This window comes from Talpa occidentalis, unplaced genomic scaffold, assembly GCF_014898055.3.
Source record: "Talpa occidentalis isolate TD23 unplaced genomic scaffold, MPIMG_talOcc4v2.1 talOcc4.7, whole genome shotgun sequence".
Lineage (NCBI taxonomy): Eukaryota > Metazoa > Chordata > Mammalia > Eulipotyphla > Talpidae > Talpa > Talpa occidentalis.
This window is the reverse complement of record NW_023605083.1, coordinates 51,360,128-51,378,036: the sequence shown is the minus strand read 5'-3', so window position 1 is coordinate 51,378,036 and position 17,909 is coordinate 51,360,128. Positions and strand designations below refer to the sequence as shown.

General features: G+C 41.0%; 2 protein-coding genes across 6 annotated transcripts in view; one reads left to right on the top strand and one right to left on the bottom strand.

The window, feature by feature from the left end:
- Positions 1-17,517, top strand: part of GOLM1 (golgi membrane protein 1) — a 45,228-nt gene extending 27,711 nt beyond the window's left edge. The window contains exons 6-10 of the mRNA XM_037493700.2: positions 3,602-3,725; positions 6,035-6,194; positions 6,760-7,035; positions 8,266-8,376; positions 9,570-17,517. Of these exons, the coding sequence (XP_037349597.1) occupies positions 3,602-3,725; positions 6,035-6,194; positions 6,760-7,035; positions 8,266-8,376; positions 9,570-9,601 (703 nt within the window). The 3' untranslated portion in view covers positions 9,602-17,517. The remainder of the gene's footprint in view (positions 1-3,601; positions 3,726-6,034; positions 6,195-6,759; positions 7,036-8,265; positions 8,377-9,569) is intronic.
- NAA35 (N-alpha-acetyltransferase 35, NatC auxiliary subunit) overlaps positions 8,679-17,909 on the bottom strand; it is a 79,141-nt gene continuing 69,910 nt past the window's right edge. For 4 of the 5 annotated variants that reach the window (XM_054689342.1, XM_054689343.1, XM_054689345.1 and 1 more), the window contains exons 22-23: positions 16,707-16,787; positions 13,778-15,899 (exon numbers count right to left, since the gene is read on the bottom strand). In XM_054689342.1, coding sequence (XP_054545317.1) covers positions 15,840-15,899; positions 16,707-16,787 — 141 coding nt within the window. In that variant the 3' untranslated portion in view covers positions 13,778-15,839. The other variant, XM_037493702.2, reaches the window with a different exon arrangement.

Genomic DNA, 17,909 nt, shown 5'->3' with positions numbered 1-17,909 from the left:
TCAGGATGCTGGTTGCCTGAGGGTGGTGGATGGGCAGACTTTCTACTCTTCTAATGGCACCTGACACCGTTTGGGATATTCTGTCAATTTTAATGCCCTGATTTCTCGGTCATATGTGCGCTGCTGCCTGCATCTGTGTCACTGGTTGTGCTCCCCAGGGATGATGGGTGTTGAAAGATGGAAAGTTAGTTGTCCATAGCTTTTTGGGGATTACAAATCCATTTTGAATATCTGATAAAGGGTATGGGCACTTTTTAGTAAATTTACAAATGATATATGCGTTTCACTTGTGGGACCTCTGAAGCATCCCTGCACACCTCTTAGCCACCTCTTATTCTTTCATAAGGCCTCCCTGGTCTTATCCTTTCATAGATGCAGTGCTGAGGAGAACAAGCTGACAGCAGGCCAGGCCCTCTGATGCACAAGTCAGTGTGTGTCCTCAGCCCTGCTTCTTGCCCCCATATCCGTGGCTGACGTTATTGTCATCAATATCGCATTACATGGCCTCCCCAAAGTACGTACTTAGCATTCGTGCCTCAGATGACCTGCTTGACATCTCACCGCCATGCCACGAGGCAGCAGGGTTTGCAGATATTGTGCCTGGAATGTAACAGTAACACTGACAGGTTACGGGGCAATTTCCTGTACTGAGCACATTTTGCAAGTGGCAGCCTGGCCACCAGCTGTGCAGTGACAACAGCGGCTGGTGACCACATTGTCTCTACCTTTCAGCTCCAGTGAGTGCCTGACCATCTACTCGGTAGATGTAAGACAAAGGTAGCCCGAGGCCTTGAGAGTCTGCATGGCTTTTGTCTGGGAGTTTGAGCTCTGTTGTGAGTGTTCATTTTATTGTCTTTGAGCTGGGCTGTGCAAAGCTGGCTTTCATCTGCAAGGCTGAGACAGAGGCTCATTGGATTCGTTTTGGCACAGCTGAGTGCAGGTGAACAGAATTTCTCTTTTGTACATTCAGTGGTCAGGGATGACTTGTACCTACCCACTGGCTAATCCTGAGCTTCTAGGATACTGTTTGGTGACGGTGAATTGGGCACTTTCTGACAGCGTACAGATGTCTTTGTTTTTAAGCTACTGTGTGACATCTTTTATGTGAGGGATAAATATGCTTTTATCCTTTGGCTTGTTTTATTCAGCCAAAACTGATTCAAACTAATCTTTTTGAAAATGCTTTTTTTTCTTTTTAATATTTTTTAAAAAAGAATTTATTTATTTATACAAGCACTGGGTACAGTCAGAAGCACGGGGCGGGGGTGAGAGGATTCACCAGAGCCAGAGCGGGGACCAGAACAGGCAGACTGACGAAATACACTGCTGAGGGGAGCAGCGGGCGAGGCAGGAGAGGTCTGTCACGCCATGTGGGACCCTCACCGGTGACCAGGGATTGAACCGACTCTGCAGAAGCTGCGGGCAGCTTCGCAGCCCAGCGCTCAACCACTGCGCCACCAGGGGAGGCCCCTGAAAGTGCTTTTCTTATTTTTTTTTTTTTAAAGATTTATTTTTATTTAATTTATTTATTCAAGCACTGGGTACAGTCAGAAGCGCGGGAGGGTGAGAGAATTCACCAGAGCCAGAGCAGGGAGCAGAGCAGGCAGAAGGACCGAAGTACACTGCTGAGGGGAGCAGCGGGCGGCAGGAGAGGTCTGCGCGCCATGTGGGACCCTCCTCCGGTGGCCGGGGAGCAGCCGGGGATCGAACCAGCGCTGCAGAGGCTGCGGGCAGCTTCACAACCCAGCGCTCAACCGCTGCGCCAACTGGGAGGCCCTGAAAGTGCTTTTCTTAACCAGGCTAGTTGAGCGCTTATTTACTCCCCTAAATTGGACTTTTGAGAAGACCATTTAGAATTGAGTCCTAAAGAACAGGACGTGGAGAAAGGAGATTAGGACTTGGCGGGAGGGGGGCTGTACTGTTGGGGAGGTCAGTGACTGTTCTGATGGGCTGCAGAATGAGGAGTTCCGTGGGCTTCCCGGACTGCAGCGGTGTGAACGCCAGCTTTTTTGTTAGGGTCAGACAGGTCCCTGACGCTAGAGCCCTTTTTTCCCCTAGTCGGTTTCTTGTCTGCTGTTCAGATTGGGTGATAACTATTGCTTATCTTCCAGCTCAGCGATACTTTCCTTTGGAGTTTATTCTGGTGATCACAATTTTCAGTGCCAGAATTTCATCTGGTTCCCCTTTATGTCTTCTATTTCCTTGCTAAGGATTTCTGTCTTTGCTGAGACTATTCATTTTTTTTAAGAATGAGTTTAATTGGTCATTTAAATATCTTTTGGGTGGCTGCTTTAAAATCTTAGATAATTTTAACTTCTCTGTCATGTAGAAGTTGTCCCTTTTCTGTTGTCCCCTTTCATGCTATTTGAGATCCTCCTGGTTCTTGGTTTGACAGATGAATTTCAATTGAAACCTCGGATGGTGAAGAGAGCCCCAAGTTTTGACATCCTGTGACACTACCCCATCCGGCAGATGGGGGCGGGAATGCCTTCCTGTCAGGTGGGGCTGAAGTGTGGGCGCTCACTCTCCACTCACCTCAGTGCATTGCTCTTCAGAGCCTGATGTTCCTTCTTTCCACCGTTCAGTTTTCTTGTGTTTGTTTCCAGTATGATGCCCAGACTGCCAGTTGTGTTTGTCAGGAAGAATTAGGAGAAAATACACCTACTCCCTCTTCTCGGAAGTGGAAGTTCAATTTTAACACTCCATAGTTAGCACAAACCTCACAGGTGAAAGGGCTCAGCCCCACCAGACTGTTCCCACTTCAGACACCAGCCACAAGTTCTGGGTGTCTGCCTGGCTTGCACAGATTCTAGGCTTTCCCTCCATCCCCTCAGGCTCAATATTCTTTAGAACCACTCACAGAATTCAGTAAGGCTCTGTACTTACAATCACCTTTTTTTTTTTTTTAAGGAGGCAACTCAGGAATAATCAAATGGTAGCGACTCATTAGGCAATGCCTGGGGTGGAGGGAGGGCAGGAGCTCCTGTCCCCATGAGTTGAGCGGATCTTTCTGCTGTGCAGATCTGTTCATCAGCCAGGAGGTACATGGAGTCTGATGATCCAGAGATTTTATCTGAGGTCTTATTACATAGGTCTGATTGATTGTATCATTGGTCACAGGATTGAATTCATTTCCCAGTCCCTCCCCGTTCCCTGGGGGGTGGGGGTGGTAAATCCGAATCCTCCATGTGATTGGTTCCTCTGGCCGCCTGTCCCTATCCTGAAACTGTGCAGACTCCAGCGAGTCATTATTAGCGTAAGCTCAGGTGTGGTCTGCTGGGATTCATTATGAATAACATGGGGCATTTTTGTTACTCACGAAACTCCATAGGTTTTGGGAACTCTGCCAATAATAGCAAAGATCAATAAAGTTTTTTTTCCCCCCTAACCAATAAAGTTCACTTGTTTTAGAAGAATGTGGCAGATTTTTAGTATGTTTCAATCATTTTGGTATTGAACACGTTGCCCTTCCTGACTGCGTCCTCAGGCAAAGTGCCTGAAGCTGTGTTTTGAAGTGGATTTCACAGTCATAGCAGGGGAATACTTAGTGTGTAAGCACATCCATAAATATTCATCTTTTCTTTACTTTCTCTCCCCAAAGGAGCCAGTGCATCAATCAAATGAAAGAGGTGAAGGAACAGTGTGAAGAGCGAATAGCAGAAGTCACTAAAAAGGGATATGAAGCTTCCAGAGATCTGAGTGAAAAAAGAGACCAAAGCCAGCAGGTAGTTGCTTTTGCCCTGCTTCTGCTAAGGGTTGCCAGAAGGTATTCCTTCAGGCATTTCTCCTCCCTCCACCCCACCCCCGCCCAACCCCCATCTGCTGTCTGATTTGCTCTAACCTTTGCCATCCAATCCAAGGGGTCTGGTTCCCTGAGAGACAGCAGGGCATCCCTGGTCCAGGATGTTCTAAGTGTGACCAAGCACGCTGCCCCTGGTCCTATGCTCGGGGCCTTACAGGGATCACTTCACTGAAAGGTCACAACTACCCCGAGAGTTGTTCTCCTGTTTTGAGGGCACTGCAGCCCATGCAGATGGTCAGATACTGTGGCCAGTGCCCAACTGTCAGAGCCAGAGCCTCAGGCTGCCTCCTGCGTGAAGCACATGAAAGCCTACAGGCAACTGTTGGTCCAGGCCTTCTGAGGAAATCTGTTTTTGCTTTTAAACATAGCACATACCATGCAATTTACCCATGTAATGTTTTTAATTCCATGGTTTTTAGCATATACACAAAGTTATGCTAGGTAGAATTCACTAGTGAAGCTATCTGAAGCTATGGTAGTTCTTTGGGGGCAGGTTTTGTTTTGTTTTATTTTATTTTTGCATAGAACTGGCGTGTAGACCAGAGATGGGGGTGGTAAGAGGATTCATCAGAGACAGAGTGGGGAACAGAACAGGCAGATCTACTGAGGGGAGCAGCGGGCGAGACAGGAGAGGTCTGCTGCGCCATATGTGGGTTAGCTCCTGGCTGGGGAAGGCCCTGGGGAAGATTTTGAATCACTGACTCAATATCTTGCTATGAGCCTACTCAGATTTTTCACTTTGTGTGTCAGTTTTGGTTGTTTGTGTCTTTCTAGGAGCACTTCATATTTCATATACAGTATCACCTTGTTGGCAAATAGTTGCTTATATTCCCTCATACTTTTTAATTTGTATATGGTTGGTAGTGTTGTCCCCTTTCATTTTATTATTTCTATAATTGAAGTCTTTTTTTCTCTTAACCTGTTCGTTTTTTAATCTGCCACTCTCTTGTTTTCATTGATTTTTCTCCATTAATTTTTTTTTTAAAGATTTATTTATTCATACAAGCACTGGGCACAGTCAGAAGCACAGGAGGGTGAGAGAATTCACCAGAGCCTGAGCGGGGAACAGAGCAGGCAGAAGGACCAAAGTACACTGCTGAGGGGAGCAGCGGGCGGCAGGAGAGGTCTGCGCACCATGTGGGACCCTCACTGGTGGCCGGGGATCGAACTGGCACTGCAGAGGCTGCAGGCAGCTTCGCAGCCCAGCACTCAACTGCTGCGCCACAAGGGGAGGCCCCTCCTTCATTAATTTTTTAAAAATTTATTTATGCATACAAGAATTAGGGTATAGGCCAGAGGTGGGGGGGGGTGGGGTGAGAGGATTCACCAGAGACAGAGTGGGGAACAAAACAGGAAGACTGACTGAAATACACTGCTGAGGGGAGCAGCGTGAGAGTCAGGAGAGGTCTGCTGTGCCATGTGGGTAGCTCCCTGGCCAGGGATTGAACTCATGCTGCAGTGGCTACGGATAGCTTCATAGTGCAGTATAACCCCTTGCACCACCAGAGAGGCCCCCTACTTCATTATTGCTCTAATCTTTCTTTCCTTGTTTAGGTTCAGTTCCCTCTTCTTTCTTCAGTATCTTAAGGTAGATTAGGTTTTCGGATCTTTTTTCTTGAGTGAGGCCTGTAAATTTCCCTCTAAGTATTGGTTTGGCTATCTCCCATAAGTTTGCTGTGTTGTGTTTTTAATTTTTCTCAAGGTTATTATCTAATTTTTCGCTGTGATTTCTTTCAGCCAGTGGTTATTTGGGAATATGTTGTCTAATTTCTACATGTCATTGAATTTCTTTTGTAATCACAATGAAATGACATTACACATTAATAACCAAAACATAATTTTCTGTTGTTTTGAGGCATGTGGCCTGGCACGTCTGTCCTAGAGAACATTCCATGTTCATTTTGAAGAATTTGTTTTGCTCGTTGAGTCAAGTGGTCCACAGACGTCTGTTAGGTCGAGTTGATTTGTAGTGTTCCAGTCTCCTTTTTCCTTGTTGACCTTCTGTCTCCTGTCAGGCCTTTATTAAAAGTACATTCTGGGAGCTCTTGACTCAGTGTTAGATCTCCTGATTTATGCCAGGGCATAGGGGACAATTGGGATACCTCATGTCACTCTTCAGGGTTTCACTATTCTCATTTGTCAGAGGGTCATGGTGGCTCATTTTGTTGGTGGAGGTTATTGGAAGGTTTATGTCATGGAGGTCCTGCCTGGACACCTGTGCTCCTGTTTCAGCTTCGAGCCCCCAGTGAACCTCAGCCCAAGCTGCAGGAGGCAGGCCTTCCACAGGCAGAGGTGCCACAAGTGAAAGGAAAGGTGCCTATCAATGGTGAGCTCCAAACACCCGCCCCAGGTTCTGAGGTGGCTTTGGATTTGAAGAGACAAAGTGAGAAAGGTAAGCAATGCTCAGCAAGATTCACGCAAATGAGAAAGAGGCAGTTCATGTCCTCCATGCTCTGCACCTGTTACCAGGGCAGAGTATACTATTTGAGTCAACCAAGGGGCTGGCATGTGAATCTCTCTCTCTGGACACAAGGCCTTTTTGTTCTTTCTTATGTCACGTCCTTATAAACTAAGCATCTTTTCTTTGGCAGCTGTGTAAGGAAAGATACGGGCTATGCCTGTCTTCAGATCAGCGGGATTGTGGGGTTAACGGGAGGCAGCTAAGTCGTAGGCATGTCACGGGACCAGTATGTGTGCAGACTGAGTGAGTTAGCCTGTTCTGGTTCCTGGGTACCTGTCTGAGCTAGAACGATCAGATAACCCCCGAAGTGCACCCTTCTCCACTTAGAGCTAGCCCCGCTGTCTTCAAATAACTTTAGTCCAGGTATTTTTTTTAAGCCACTTGTCTCTTCATGGGTCTGAAGATGTAATGAGGTATAGAGTCTGGAGTCATTGGTGTGAGGTCTTGGTTTCAGTTAAGTTAAATGCAAGTGAGATCACGGGCAACTGTGTTCCAGGCACAGCGGACACCAACGAGATTCAGGTCGTTAGTGAGGAGGAAGTTCCGAGGGACAGTCCGGGGCTGCCGCAGGAGCCAGGAAAAGGGCAAGCCCTGGAAGACGACGGACTTGTGGATGAAAGGGGCATTGGAGAAGCTGGTGATGTTCGCGAGACCCCACAGGTGCCAGCTGTCCCATTGGCAAGCCAGGAAAATCAGGAGACGGAGGGCCCTGAGCGGGACCAACTGGTCATCCGGGATGGGCAGGAGCAGCAGGACGCTGATGAGGACATGGGTGAGAAGCCCCTCTGCTGCCCACTGACACCTTCACCCCAGTCTCTTTCCAAGCCAGGAAAGGCCCCCTGAAGGTTACTGATGGTAGCACACACTTTGGTGGCTCAAGTAGGAGGGAAAAGCAGTGCATTCCCATGTGTCAGTAATAACTTTTTTTTGCCGCATAGAAGAGAACTGGGGCGGGGGTGGTGGGGTGGTAGGCCAGCGATGCGGGGTTGAGAGGATTCACCAGACACAGTGGGGAACAGAACAGGTAGATCTACTGAAATACACTGTTGAGGGGAGCAGTGGGCAAGACAAGGAGGGGTATGCTGTGCCTTATGTGGATTATTTCCCTGGCTGGGGATCGAACTCAGGTGACCATCAAGGTGACAGCAAGAGACTTAACCCCTAGGCCACCAGGGAGGCGCAGTGTCAGTAATAAGTTTCATAGGGAGTTGAGGGACCTTTTCACATGAAAGCCTTGAGAAGCTTGGCATCAAATATACACAGGTGCCCTGAAAGGCAAGTGAGTAATGGAGTTTTAGGCATTATTTGAGCATTGTGGAGAAGCATCCCACTTTTCTCATCTGGTTGATTTTGCTCTTTTTGAGAGAAATACAGCAAAGAATGGGAAACTGACATGAGCAGAATATTCCGGTATAATTTCCATCCCTTTAAGATGTAGAAAATGTCAGTCTTTGCTGCATCAGGGGCCTTTTTGACAACGTGCTCTGTAACTGACCAAATAAGATGTTGGGGAATGCTTATTTGCGGAAGTCACCCTGAGTGCATAAAAATACAATTTTCACTTGTTTTTCTTTCTGAAGCATGTTTTTTACAAGTTCTGTTGAAGAACTGTATTTTGTTGCCCTCCCTCCAGAAGGTCATGGCTCACCCCCTTCATGTCTATGGCAGGGAAGAAGAGTGGCTCGCCCAGTGATGCTCAGTCTTCTCACCACTCAGCGGCTGGTACAAAAGTGAACTAGCTCTGTATGGGCGGAGTCCTGCTAAGCCTGGCAGACCACCTTGTTCTGGGTGCAGCTGTAATGAGCTGACGTACAGAAAGCTCTGGGGCATCTAGGCCTGTGCTTCGTCTCTAGGTCAGGCTTTTGTGCAGGGAAATAGAACCAGAGTTGACTTTCATAGGTTTGCTTTTTAAAGAAAGATTTTACCTAACTCTGTATGAGAAATATTTTACATTAAACCCCTACAATGTTTCTTGAGTGTGTTTTGTCCTGATCTTTTATAGGGAGAAACCAGCAAAAACTGGGAGATGACGACTACAATATGGATGAAAATGAGGCAGAATCTGAAACAGACAAACAGGCAGCGCTTGCAGGGAATGATAAAAACTTAAATGGTAATAACTGTGATGAAGTCACCTTTCATTTCCCCTTTGTGATCCAGGATCCCCTGCTGTGTTTAATGCCATACCCCTTTACTAGCCTTTTGCTATCATTTATGACAATATTTTTTGAAGTGTTCTGATCAGTTGTTTGCTAGAACGTCCCCTTGATTTATTGGGGGGGGGAGGGGGGAAGAATGGGGGGGGGAGGGAGAGGGGAGGAGGGTGAAGGGTGAAGGGAGAGGGGAGGGGAGTGTGGAGAAAGACACCACTAGGTGGAGCAGCAGGCAAGACAGAGGCTCTGCTGCCTCAGGATGTGAGTTAGCTCCCGAGCCGGGGGTCGAACTCAGGCAGCAGTGGCTGGCATTAGGTTGCTAGCGCTGAGCCTTAACCCCCTAGGCCACAGGGGCAACCCTTATTTGTGCTTGATTTAACAGTATGTTGCTTTTCAATGAGCCTAGTGTCCTACTAAGTGATTGCCTTAAGCAGTTAAGTATTAGGATCTCTCATTCTCTACACCTTGGTGTCCTAAGAATTTGACCTTGTACAAAGATTCTAAACAAAGTGAGAAGGTAGGCAAGAGGATAATTTCTTAAAGGAGCTGGCAAAGTTTTAACATGAAGAAATACCAGCTTAAGACCTTGTTTGCTTTAGGCAAATCAGAAGCAGCATTAGCTCCAACTTTATATTAGAGACACTATTAATTTAAGGCAGTCAATTTACAATTCACCATGTAATGTGCAATAGCTATAAATGAGAAAACTTTTTAGATTTAATGTGATGTCTTTTATGTCCTTTATATGTCAAAGTAATAGACATACATAAAGAATAAAGTAGGAATCACGGTGATACAGACCTCAGCTCCGTCAAAGAGCTTTGGAGTAGCAACTGACCAAAGTCACAGATGGCTCTTAGGAGGCAGGGTGCTTCCTGTGGAAGCTGCAGTGGCACATTAGGTTTCTGATAAGTGTATTTATGAATATACTTTCTATTGTCTGATTTGTAGGACATCTTTTCACTGTTTAAGTAATTATGGGGTTTTTAGATGTTTTATTTCTTGCACCTGGTTCGTGATACATGGTCTCTTGCTTGATTAAGAATGCAATTCCACGTTAGGATTTCCTCCAATAGTTTCCACATACTTAATGTTAAATGGGATATGCCTAGGTTGATTTCTCAACATGCTTTTTTCTTTTTTCCCTTTTTAGTTCTTAATGCTGAAAATCAGAAAGAAACATGATAAATTTACTTGATCAACATGAATAGAGGAATCACACTGAATGAATCAAACTGGAATCAGATACTTCATGTTAGGTCTAAACAGAGATCACTACAAAATATTCATGAGGGGTTGAATACTGTGAAAAGTACCAAGTGAAAAAAATACATATCTAAGGATGATAATTGTGGAGTTTTAGTATGTACTTATCTAGGAAAACTGTCTTTTTTAGGCAGTTTTTGGGGGATACTTTTTAAATGTTTATATTTCACAATTTGTCAAAATTATTTGGCTAATAGGTGTTTCATGAGAAGATCAAGACAAAAAGAGGAAGTTCAAGTATGGTTACAGTGGCGCTTGATTATTTTGGAATATAACTTTTGTTTTTTTAAACAAAGTGTAGGAAGTCTTTCTTCTTAGAGAACGCCTCTTACCTCTCCCTGGAGTCATTTCTTCACATGCTGTGCAGAGTGGCTGGTACCAGCTAATTATTTATTCTCCCAGGTTAGCACTGAATAATTTTATTGATAAGCTTACTCCAGCTGTGACAGTCATTGGCCCAGAGTACTGACAGTCAGCAAAAACATCACTAGGAACAGTTTCAAATGAGTCTAAATACAAAAGTGTTTTGTGCAAGAATTTTGTTTAAAAAAAAAAAAAAAAAAGATTGCTTGTATAATAATACTTGTCATTAATGGACTAAATAGTTTTAAATGATTTGTAATTTGAACACTTGTGATCTATACTTATTTTGCTTAATTGTGTGGGCAAAAGCAGATCTTTTGGAATGACTTCTTATTACTAAGAAAAGCCACTAGTGGATTAGACTTTTGACACAATTGGGGCCAAAGTAGAGCTAAACTCAGGTATCTGGCAGAACAGAGAGAGGGCAGTAGAGCACGGTGGAGGGGAGGTTAATGGTGACAAACCACCTTACTCTACTACTAGAGGAAGATGGTGGATGTTGACCGGGATATACAGTGTTACAAATTTGGGAAGTATAGAAAGTCAAGAGAAATGCAACAGTTAAGTCTCAGCTTGTAGCAAATTAGATTTGAAAACCAAATATTAATGTTAATTTGAAAACGACTAATCATAATTCACACTGACAAAAGTGACATCAGGTTTGACTTCAGCTGGTTTTTATTTAAGGTAAACTGCTCTTGCCAGTTTTGTGAATGACTGTCAAAGTCACATTGACTTTCAGTGGGGCACAGTTTAGCATGTTTGAAGTCCTTGCATTTGAGATGCAGGGACCTCTGATCACTTGGTATAACCGCCTCCTTTCAGAGAACCAGGACCCAGAGAATTCATGGAGCTTAAATGCATGCCAGATAGCTGGAATACCTGGTCTCTCACCTCGGGCCAGGGAGGGTGAAGTGGGGGAGGTGGAGGACCGACACACATGGACTCACTCTGCCCTGGCAATCATGGAATGCAGGTTCTGGTTTTTATTTAGGTTAAGATCTCTAACCTGAACGTTCTTCATGTATAAAATCCTTTAACCTAACCACTAAGATTAAACTTTTCCACCCAGGAAAGCCCACTGAAGAAGGGTATTATAAAAGTAGCTTTATTATATTACTTAAGGTTGTGTTCAACCTCCCTCTCTGTCTTACGGTCTTAGGGTTGATTTTCCCCTCTTGCTTTCTCGGTAAAGCCTAATAGTAAAACACCAAGTTTAATCAATGTGCATAGTTACCAAGAAATAAAATACTGCTAGTTCAGCTTTTAAAACTGCTTTCATCCCCTATTCTGTCTCTAAAGAATCAACTTAAATTGTGGATTAAGGATAGTGGTTTGTCTTATTAAACCTCATGTGGAATATCAGTATAAATAAATAGCAACCAGATGATTTCATTTTCATGTACAGAGTCACAAAAAGGCCATTGATTCAGGAAGTATATACTTTGAGCTACTTCTCTAGGCAGACATGATTTATTACCATTAGTCTCCCTTAGGGGCACAGGTGCCTATTCCAAGGTGACTGTTTAGTCGTAGTTATTTAAAAGGGAAAAACAAAACACAAAACTTGTGTAATAAACATTAAGTAGATATCAAACCCTGACCTTGGTCTTTTCATCCACAATCAAATAAATAGCTATGCTAATTTTTTAGGTATAAAACTAATTTCACACCTTTGTTTATATTTTCAAATGGGGTGCAGACTGACAGGCGTGATGATTCATTTGTCATAATCCTGGATTAGGTTTTATGAACAATCACTGCAATTTTTTATTTTGTGTGATGGAACTTGAGAAAAAAACTATTACCTGTTATAAATCAGCATGCTGCCATTAAATCGCTAAATTAATAGCATGGTTGTTTTAATTGGCAGTAGCTGGTTAGCTATTCACAGTAAAACCTGAAACGGTGGAAAGAATTGTGAATTCAGGGTCATCTAAGGTCCAGAAAAACCTACTCCCAAAATTACAAACAGACTGTAGTTTATACAACATTCAACTTCTAAGATGCCTTTGAAATGAATTTTAGAAATACAAATTTTCCATTTATGATGGGTTATATTAACACTTTTTCATATGGTTAGCTTAGACTGTGCATACTCATTAATATCAAAGTTGGAGAAAGCTTAATTATATGTATAAATGTCTGTAGGTTTATGTGCTATCCCTCAGTTCAGAGGGCAGCATTTTCTTAAAATGTACTAAGTCACTGCCCCTTAAAAACAGGTTTGTAAAATGTATACGTTTATGGGTTACTTAAAATAGGTGTTTTCCTATTGCACTTTAAGAAAAAAATGAAAAAAAAAAAAAAATGAAATGTTTCCATCCTTGTTGGTGTGCCTGGGAAAGTTAAATGATTTGATTTGAAATATTTTCATCTTTAAATGAGATATAAAATTCAGATGAGCTTTTTTATAAACCAGGGCCCTGACCAGTTGAGACAAATGCTTGATACTCATTTTACCCCTTAGAATTATACTTCCTAAAAATCCTGAGTTGAGTGACAATGGCCATACCTGGTTTGTACAACTTTATATCCCTCTACAGAGATCCTAAAACTGATGGGTATTAGAAATTTAAAGTCAAAATAAGTAAATGTGACTCATCAGAGGTATGGTCCTACAGAACCTAATTTTCCATGTAACTGAAGTCTTGCCCTTTAAAAAACTTTTAGAAATAGAGTTAATCTTAGATTTAGCCTTTTTAGAATGAATGTTAAATATATGGAAATTAGGATGTAAACTCAGTTTTAATAAATAAATCATCTTTGAGGAAGAGTTCCTGATGCTGCTTGTTTTATACTAATTTGTCTCTTAAAGCTGAAGTGAAATGACAGAACCTGCAGGGTGATACATCACATCTGTCTTTATCTAGAACGGAAATGCTTATCTAAGTGGTTTTCACTCTCTAAAAAAGCTACTGCATTAAAATCAGTTAACATCTGAATATTATTTAAGGTAGTTCTGTGACCTGGAGCAGCAGTATACAGCTGCTGTTTTTTTTTTTTTTTTTTTTCTTTGAAGGACAATCTTGTTATATAACACTCAGGATCCTTTCTCTAGGATTTTGAAATGGGCTCATTTAAAAGGTTATTCTAGGAGTCAACAGAACAAAATAAAGCACCACATTTTCCTTGAAGCTTGGCTCAATGTTTGAATTTTTAAACCTTATTTTCTCTCCCCAAACTACTTTCTCTGGTCTTGTCTGCTTTTTACTTTGCCTGAGAAGATTAACAGATATAACTTGACCCCATCATCCTTGCATCAAACTCTTTAATGGTACCCACCAACACATAAGATAAAGTCCAAATTCTTTAACCTGGCTCCCCAAATTCTGGCCTTCCCCTAATCTCTCGATCTTAGTTCTCCAAAATCCCTTTTCCTGCTCCACACTTATGTCAAACTGCCTCCCTTTCACCTCTAGATCTGTACATGTCTATTTACCTGCTAAGGCCCCGTTACAGCTAATGCTGCTTTATTAACCTTTGAGGCTCCACGGTGCCCCAAATGGTGACTTTCTCCATGTACCTTTAGGTGGTTCTCCTACACCAGCATACTGTATTTTTCTCAGTTTTTAAATACCTGTTTGCTTTTCTGCATTCTTCATAAGGTTATAAATTCTGTGAAAAGAGACTGTCTTATTTCTCCCATTGTTTTTTAGGTTCTTGCATGGCAGATTTTTTTAAAAGTTCTAAAAGCAACTTCAATTTTCTGATTAGGGAACCTGCAGTTAAAAAAATACTGAAGTTACTAAAGAAAAACACATTTCTTTCAATGAATACAATAAATATTTTGTCTTTCAGTTGATGACTCATAGGAAGACTCTTGCTCTTAGGAAGATCTACTCCTAAAAAACAGCCCAGACATTTTCAAATTAGGTTGAATCCTTGCTACCTCAATTATTTTCCTTTATATTAGCTGACCCATAAAAGCCATGTCATGTTTAAAAATGCCAGAGTGAGCCAGCCCATCATTTAGCAGAGCCCCTGAGGCAAGGATCCACTTTAAATCTTGCCTCAGTTTCTCAGTTGTTTGCTAAATGTTGCTGCTCTTTCTTATATTCTCGTTTTTTCTTTTAACTATTCTATTTTCTGTTTCCTACCATTTCTTTGCTTTTTTTAGAGTTCCCAGAAATTACCAACAAATAAATTAAGCAGATAACTACAGGTGTGTCCTTCATCTTTATCTCCCCATAGCTTAAGTGGCTATTGTACAAGCTATTTTTTTTTGTTGTTGTTGTTGCTAACACTTCTAGGTTCTGTGTCTATTGGCTGTTTCTGGATAACACAAATTTAAGCACTTTTGGAAAAGTAGCCCTGAGAAGAAAGAAGTCAGGAAAATTTTTAACCTATAACAAGCACCACCGTATCAGGCAAGATTCAGTCAGATTAGCTGCTTTAAAATAGTTCCAGAAAGGGCCTCCCAGGTGGTGCAGCGGGTTAAGCGCATCACTGTGAAGCTGTCCGCAGCCTCTGCAGCACTGGTTCAATTCCAGGCTGGCCAGGGAGATACCCACATGGCACGGTAGACCTCTCCTGTCTCACCCGCTGCTCCCCTCAGCAGTGTATTTCAGTCAGTCTGCCTGTTCTGCTCCCTGCTCTGCCTCTGGTGAATTCTCTCACCCTCTCACGCCTCTGGCCTGTACCCCAGTGCTTATATAAATAAATAAATCTTAAAAAAAAAAGTTCCAGAAATAAAGTTTTAATATCACCTTTGTATTTATAAAGGTGTCAAATCAGAGTTAAAGCTTGGAACCCCTTTTACCATACATCAGATATAAAAGAATGTTAGTCTTAGGCCAAGCCACAAAAGCCAATTTTAGTCACAGTGTATGTAGCTTATTTTGCTACTACTACTGCCCCCTAAGGAGGACGAAAGAGAAGTCCCCAGAGGTCTGGACAGTTGACATGGCAGCATGAAACAGAGGAGCAGAGCAGAGACGAGAGGACAAAGAGCAGCAAAAAAAAAAAAAAAAAAAAAAAGGGTGGGGTCTTTTGGCACTGGGCACGTGGAGAGAGTCTATTTTTAAATCTGGAGAACACTGGAAAAGACCCCATTTGAAAATGTTTCCTGTGTTAAGCTGACTATGAACTAGTAAACAAAAAGGAATATGTCACATTTAAACCTAGCCTAAAAATTAACAATCTACATTTTTACCTTTTGAACGTCACTAGCAAATGTCTTCTAAAAGTGCCAAAAGTAACATGTTTTCTAAAAACATCTATATTCTCTTACAAGTATATAAATTAAGATGTCATAACATAAAATCACAATCTTCATGTAGTCTCCTCACAAAAAATCGTTTTAAATGTATTTTGCCAAAATCCCATAAAAGAATTTTACTAGACTCCTTGATTTGAAACCTTTTTGGATAATTTGTGTGTGAACTACTCAAATGTTAAAGAGTAAACACCTTTAGTTGGCAACATGTACCAACAAAGTACTATTGTTTTTTATCTCCAGTAGTGCATTTTTGTCAAGAAATTTATTAACCTTTACAAACACTATTTTCATTCATTCATAAAAAATGATTTATGATTAAATCTGTAATAATAAAACCATATAACGTTCAGCAATGCATTCAGTAAGACCAATTTCATCCATGGAACATAATAAACCACTTTAAAACAGCAGTTTTCATTCACACCATGTAAGGCTGTCAAATTAAAAGTATTCCTTATAATGGGCTGTTATCCAAGAAATCCATTTCACTTCATGTTGTGGTAAGACATGGGAGGATCCTCTAAGAGTAGAATCTAAAAAGTAGTGCCTACCCATTTATGATCACAGTCTCTTTCAAACAAGTTTCACAACAGGAAAATATTTGTGAGCAGAGAAGTCAAATTCAGGAGGAACCTGTGAAGAAAACCTAACAGTCAATTATGTATCTACAAATATTCAGACAGTAAACAAAGACATTTTATTTTAGAGCTTTTCATTCTGAGAGGGAAGGTATAGCACAAAAGATATTAAAAATTGGCTTAATGACAAAAAACATTGTTAGGAAGGAACCTGAAGAGGAAAAATAATTAGCTTATCTCTAGGTTTACGAAAGTCATTAGAAAACATGCTCATTAGTTGTCCATTTTCAGAGAACAGTTAAAAAGGAAAATGGACTTAAATTACAGGAAAGAGGGTCATGGTTCAGCAAACTTTTTTAGTTTCAAGGTCATTGATATTACTAAGCAATACAGTGAGTCACTGGAAAAACAAGGCAGGAGATAAAGAAGATGAATTACCGAAAAGGATTGGTACATATAATGGGAAAATGCCATAAAAAATGCCTCAGTTCCATAATGCAGAACTTCTGTGAATGGTGATATAGCACTGATGATATAACAACTTTATCAAGGGAAACTTACAGAATCTTCCATTTCCTGAGCCATGAAAAAAGGTCTAACTGTTATAGTCTTCATGTTTCTAAAAGCATAAACTTTTTTTGATACACTTTCGTTTTGATCGCATGTCATTCAGTAATTCATAAGTCAAAAAGCAGATTTTAGAAATTTTAAGTCAGCAAAATATAAATTTCAAAGCAAAATGACAAGTTCTGGTGAATTTATTTTCTGTTGCTGAACTTGATGTTTTATGAGTGCTTTTTTGGGGGGTAATATGCCATCTTTTTGAAAGGGAAAAAAACAACTTTTATAATAATGTACTTACCTTAGATTCCTTTTTGTGTCCTCCTGCCAATAACTTCATCACCACGAAATTGGGTTTGGCGACCTTTAAAATTCTGTTGACCTAAGAAATGACCATCAAATATAAAATTCATAGTCAAAATGCTTTTATATTATAGATACAAATAGTTACGTTGTACAATGTGTTAAATAAAGGTACTTCAAAGACATAAATAAAAATCATACTTTTATTCCTGTTCCCCAAGCCACTTAGTAGTACCCCCTACCAAGGAGTAAATATAATTATTATTAGTAACCCTTATAAATATACATATAGTCATCCGTGGCTCCTTGAGGTTGAAGTGGTAGTATACTATATATGCTGTCTAGTACTTGCCTTTTAAACTTCTTTTATCCTGAGGATAGTCCATTATAGTACATAAAGATCTTTCTTGCCCTTTTAAAGACTGCATAGTATTCTACTGTATAATGTATAATTTAATGGTTTCCTACTAAAGGACACTAAAGTTGTTTTTTGCTATCAGTAACCCTGCTGAAATGAATACTCATATACATCCATTACTTTTCCACACTTGTCACATGCGCACATATATCTATACAATAAATCTCAAGAAGAACTGCTGGTCCTAAACAATTGTGACTTTTGACTGATACTACTAAATTTTCTTTCCGTGGATGCTGTATCAAGATGTACTCCCTGAAATGGTCTGTGTGTTACAGGTAACTCTCATTAACAGAATAAATGCATTACAATAAAATTAGGTATACACTAGTAAATTGTGAAAATAACAAAAATCTGAAGCCATTAGCTATTTTTGTAAGTTTTTAGCTCTGCAGAATATCACAAAATCTTCAAAACTTTATTTCAAAGTTTTTATTTTAAATGGTCTTTACTTTAAACAGTCAAGTGAAATAAGGTGGTTTTACTTGTGATAACTGACAGATTCTTTTTCACATTTTAGATTTAAGTAATTATGTTTCAATAGTGAACTACAAATTAAAAGTAAAAAAATTTAAATGCTAACATTTCTGAGCTATGGCTCAATCTGAATTTTATTCCTTTTCTCCGTAATTACTTCATGGTCACAAGTCTTAATTTCTCTTTGCATTCATTTCTAAATTTACACAAAGGAGGTATTTATACCACCTCTTTATTAAATAATATAGTCTGACAAAATTAGGTTAGTAAAGTCATTTGAAATCTTTGCCAGAAACAGGACAGGCT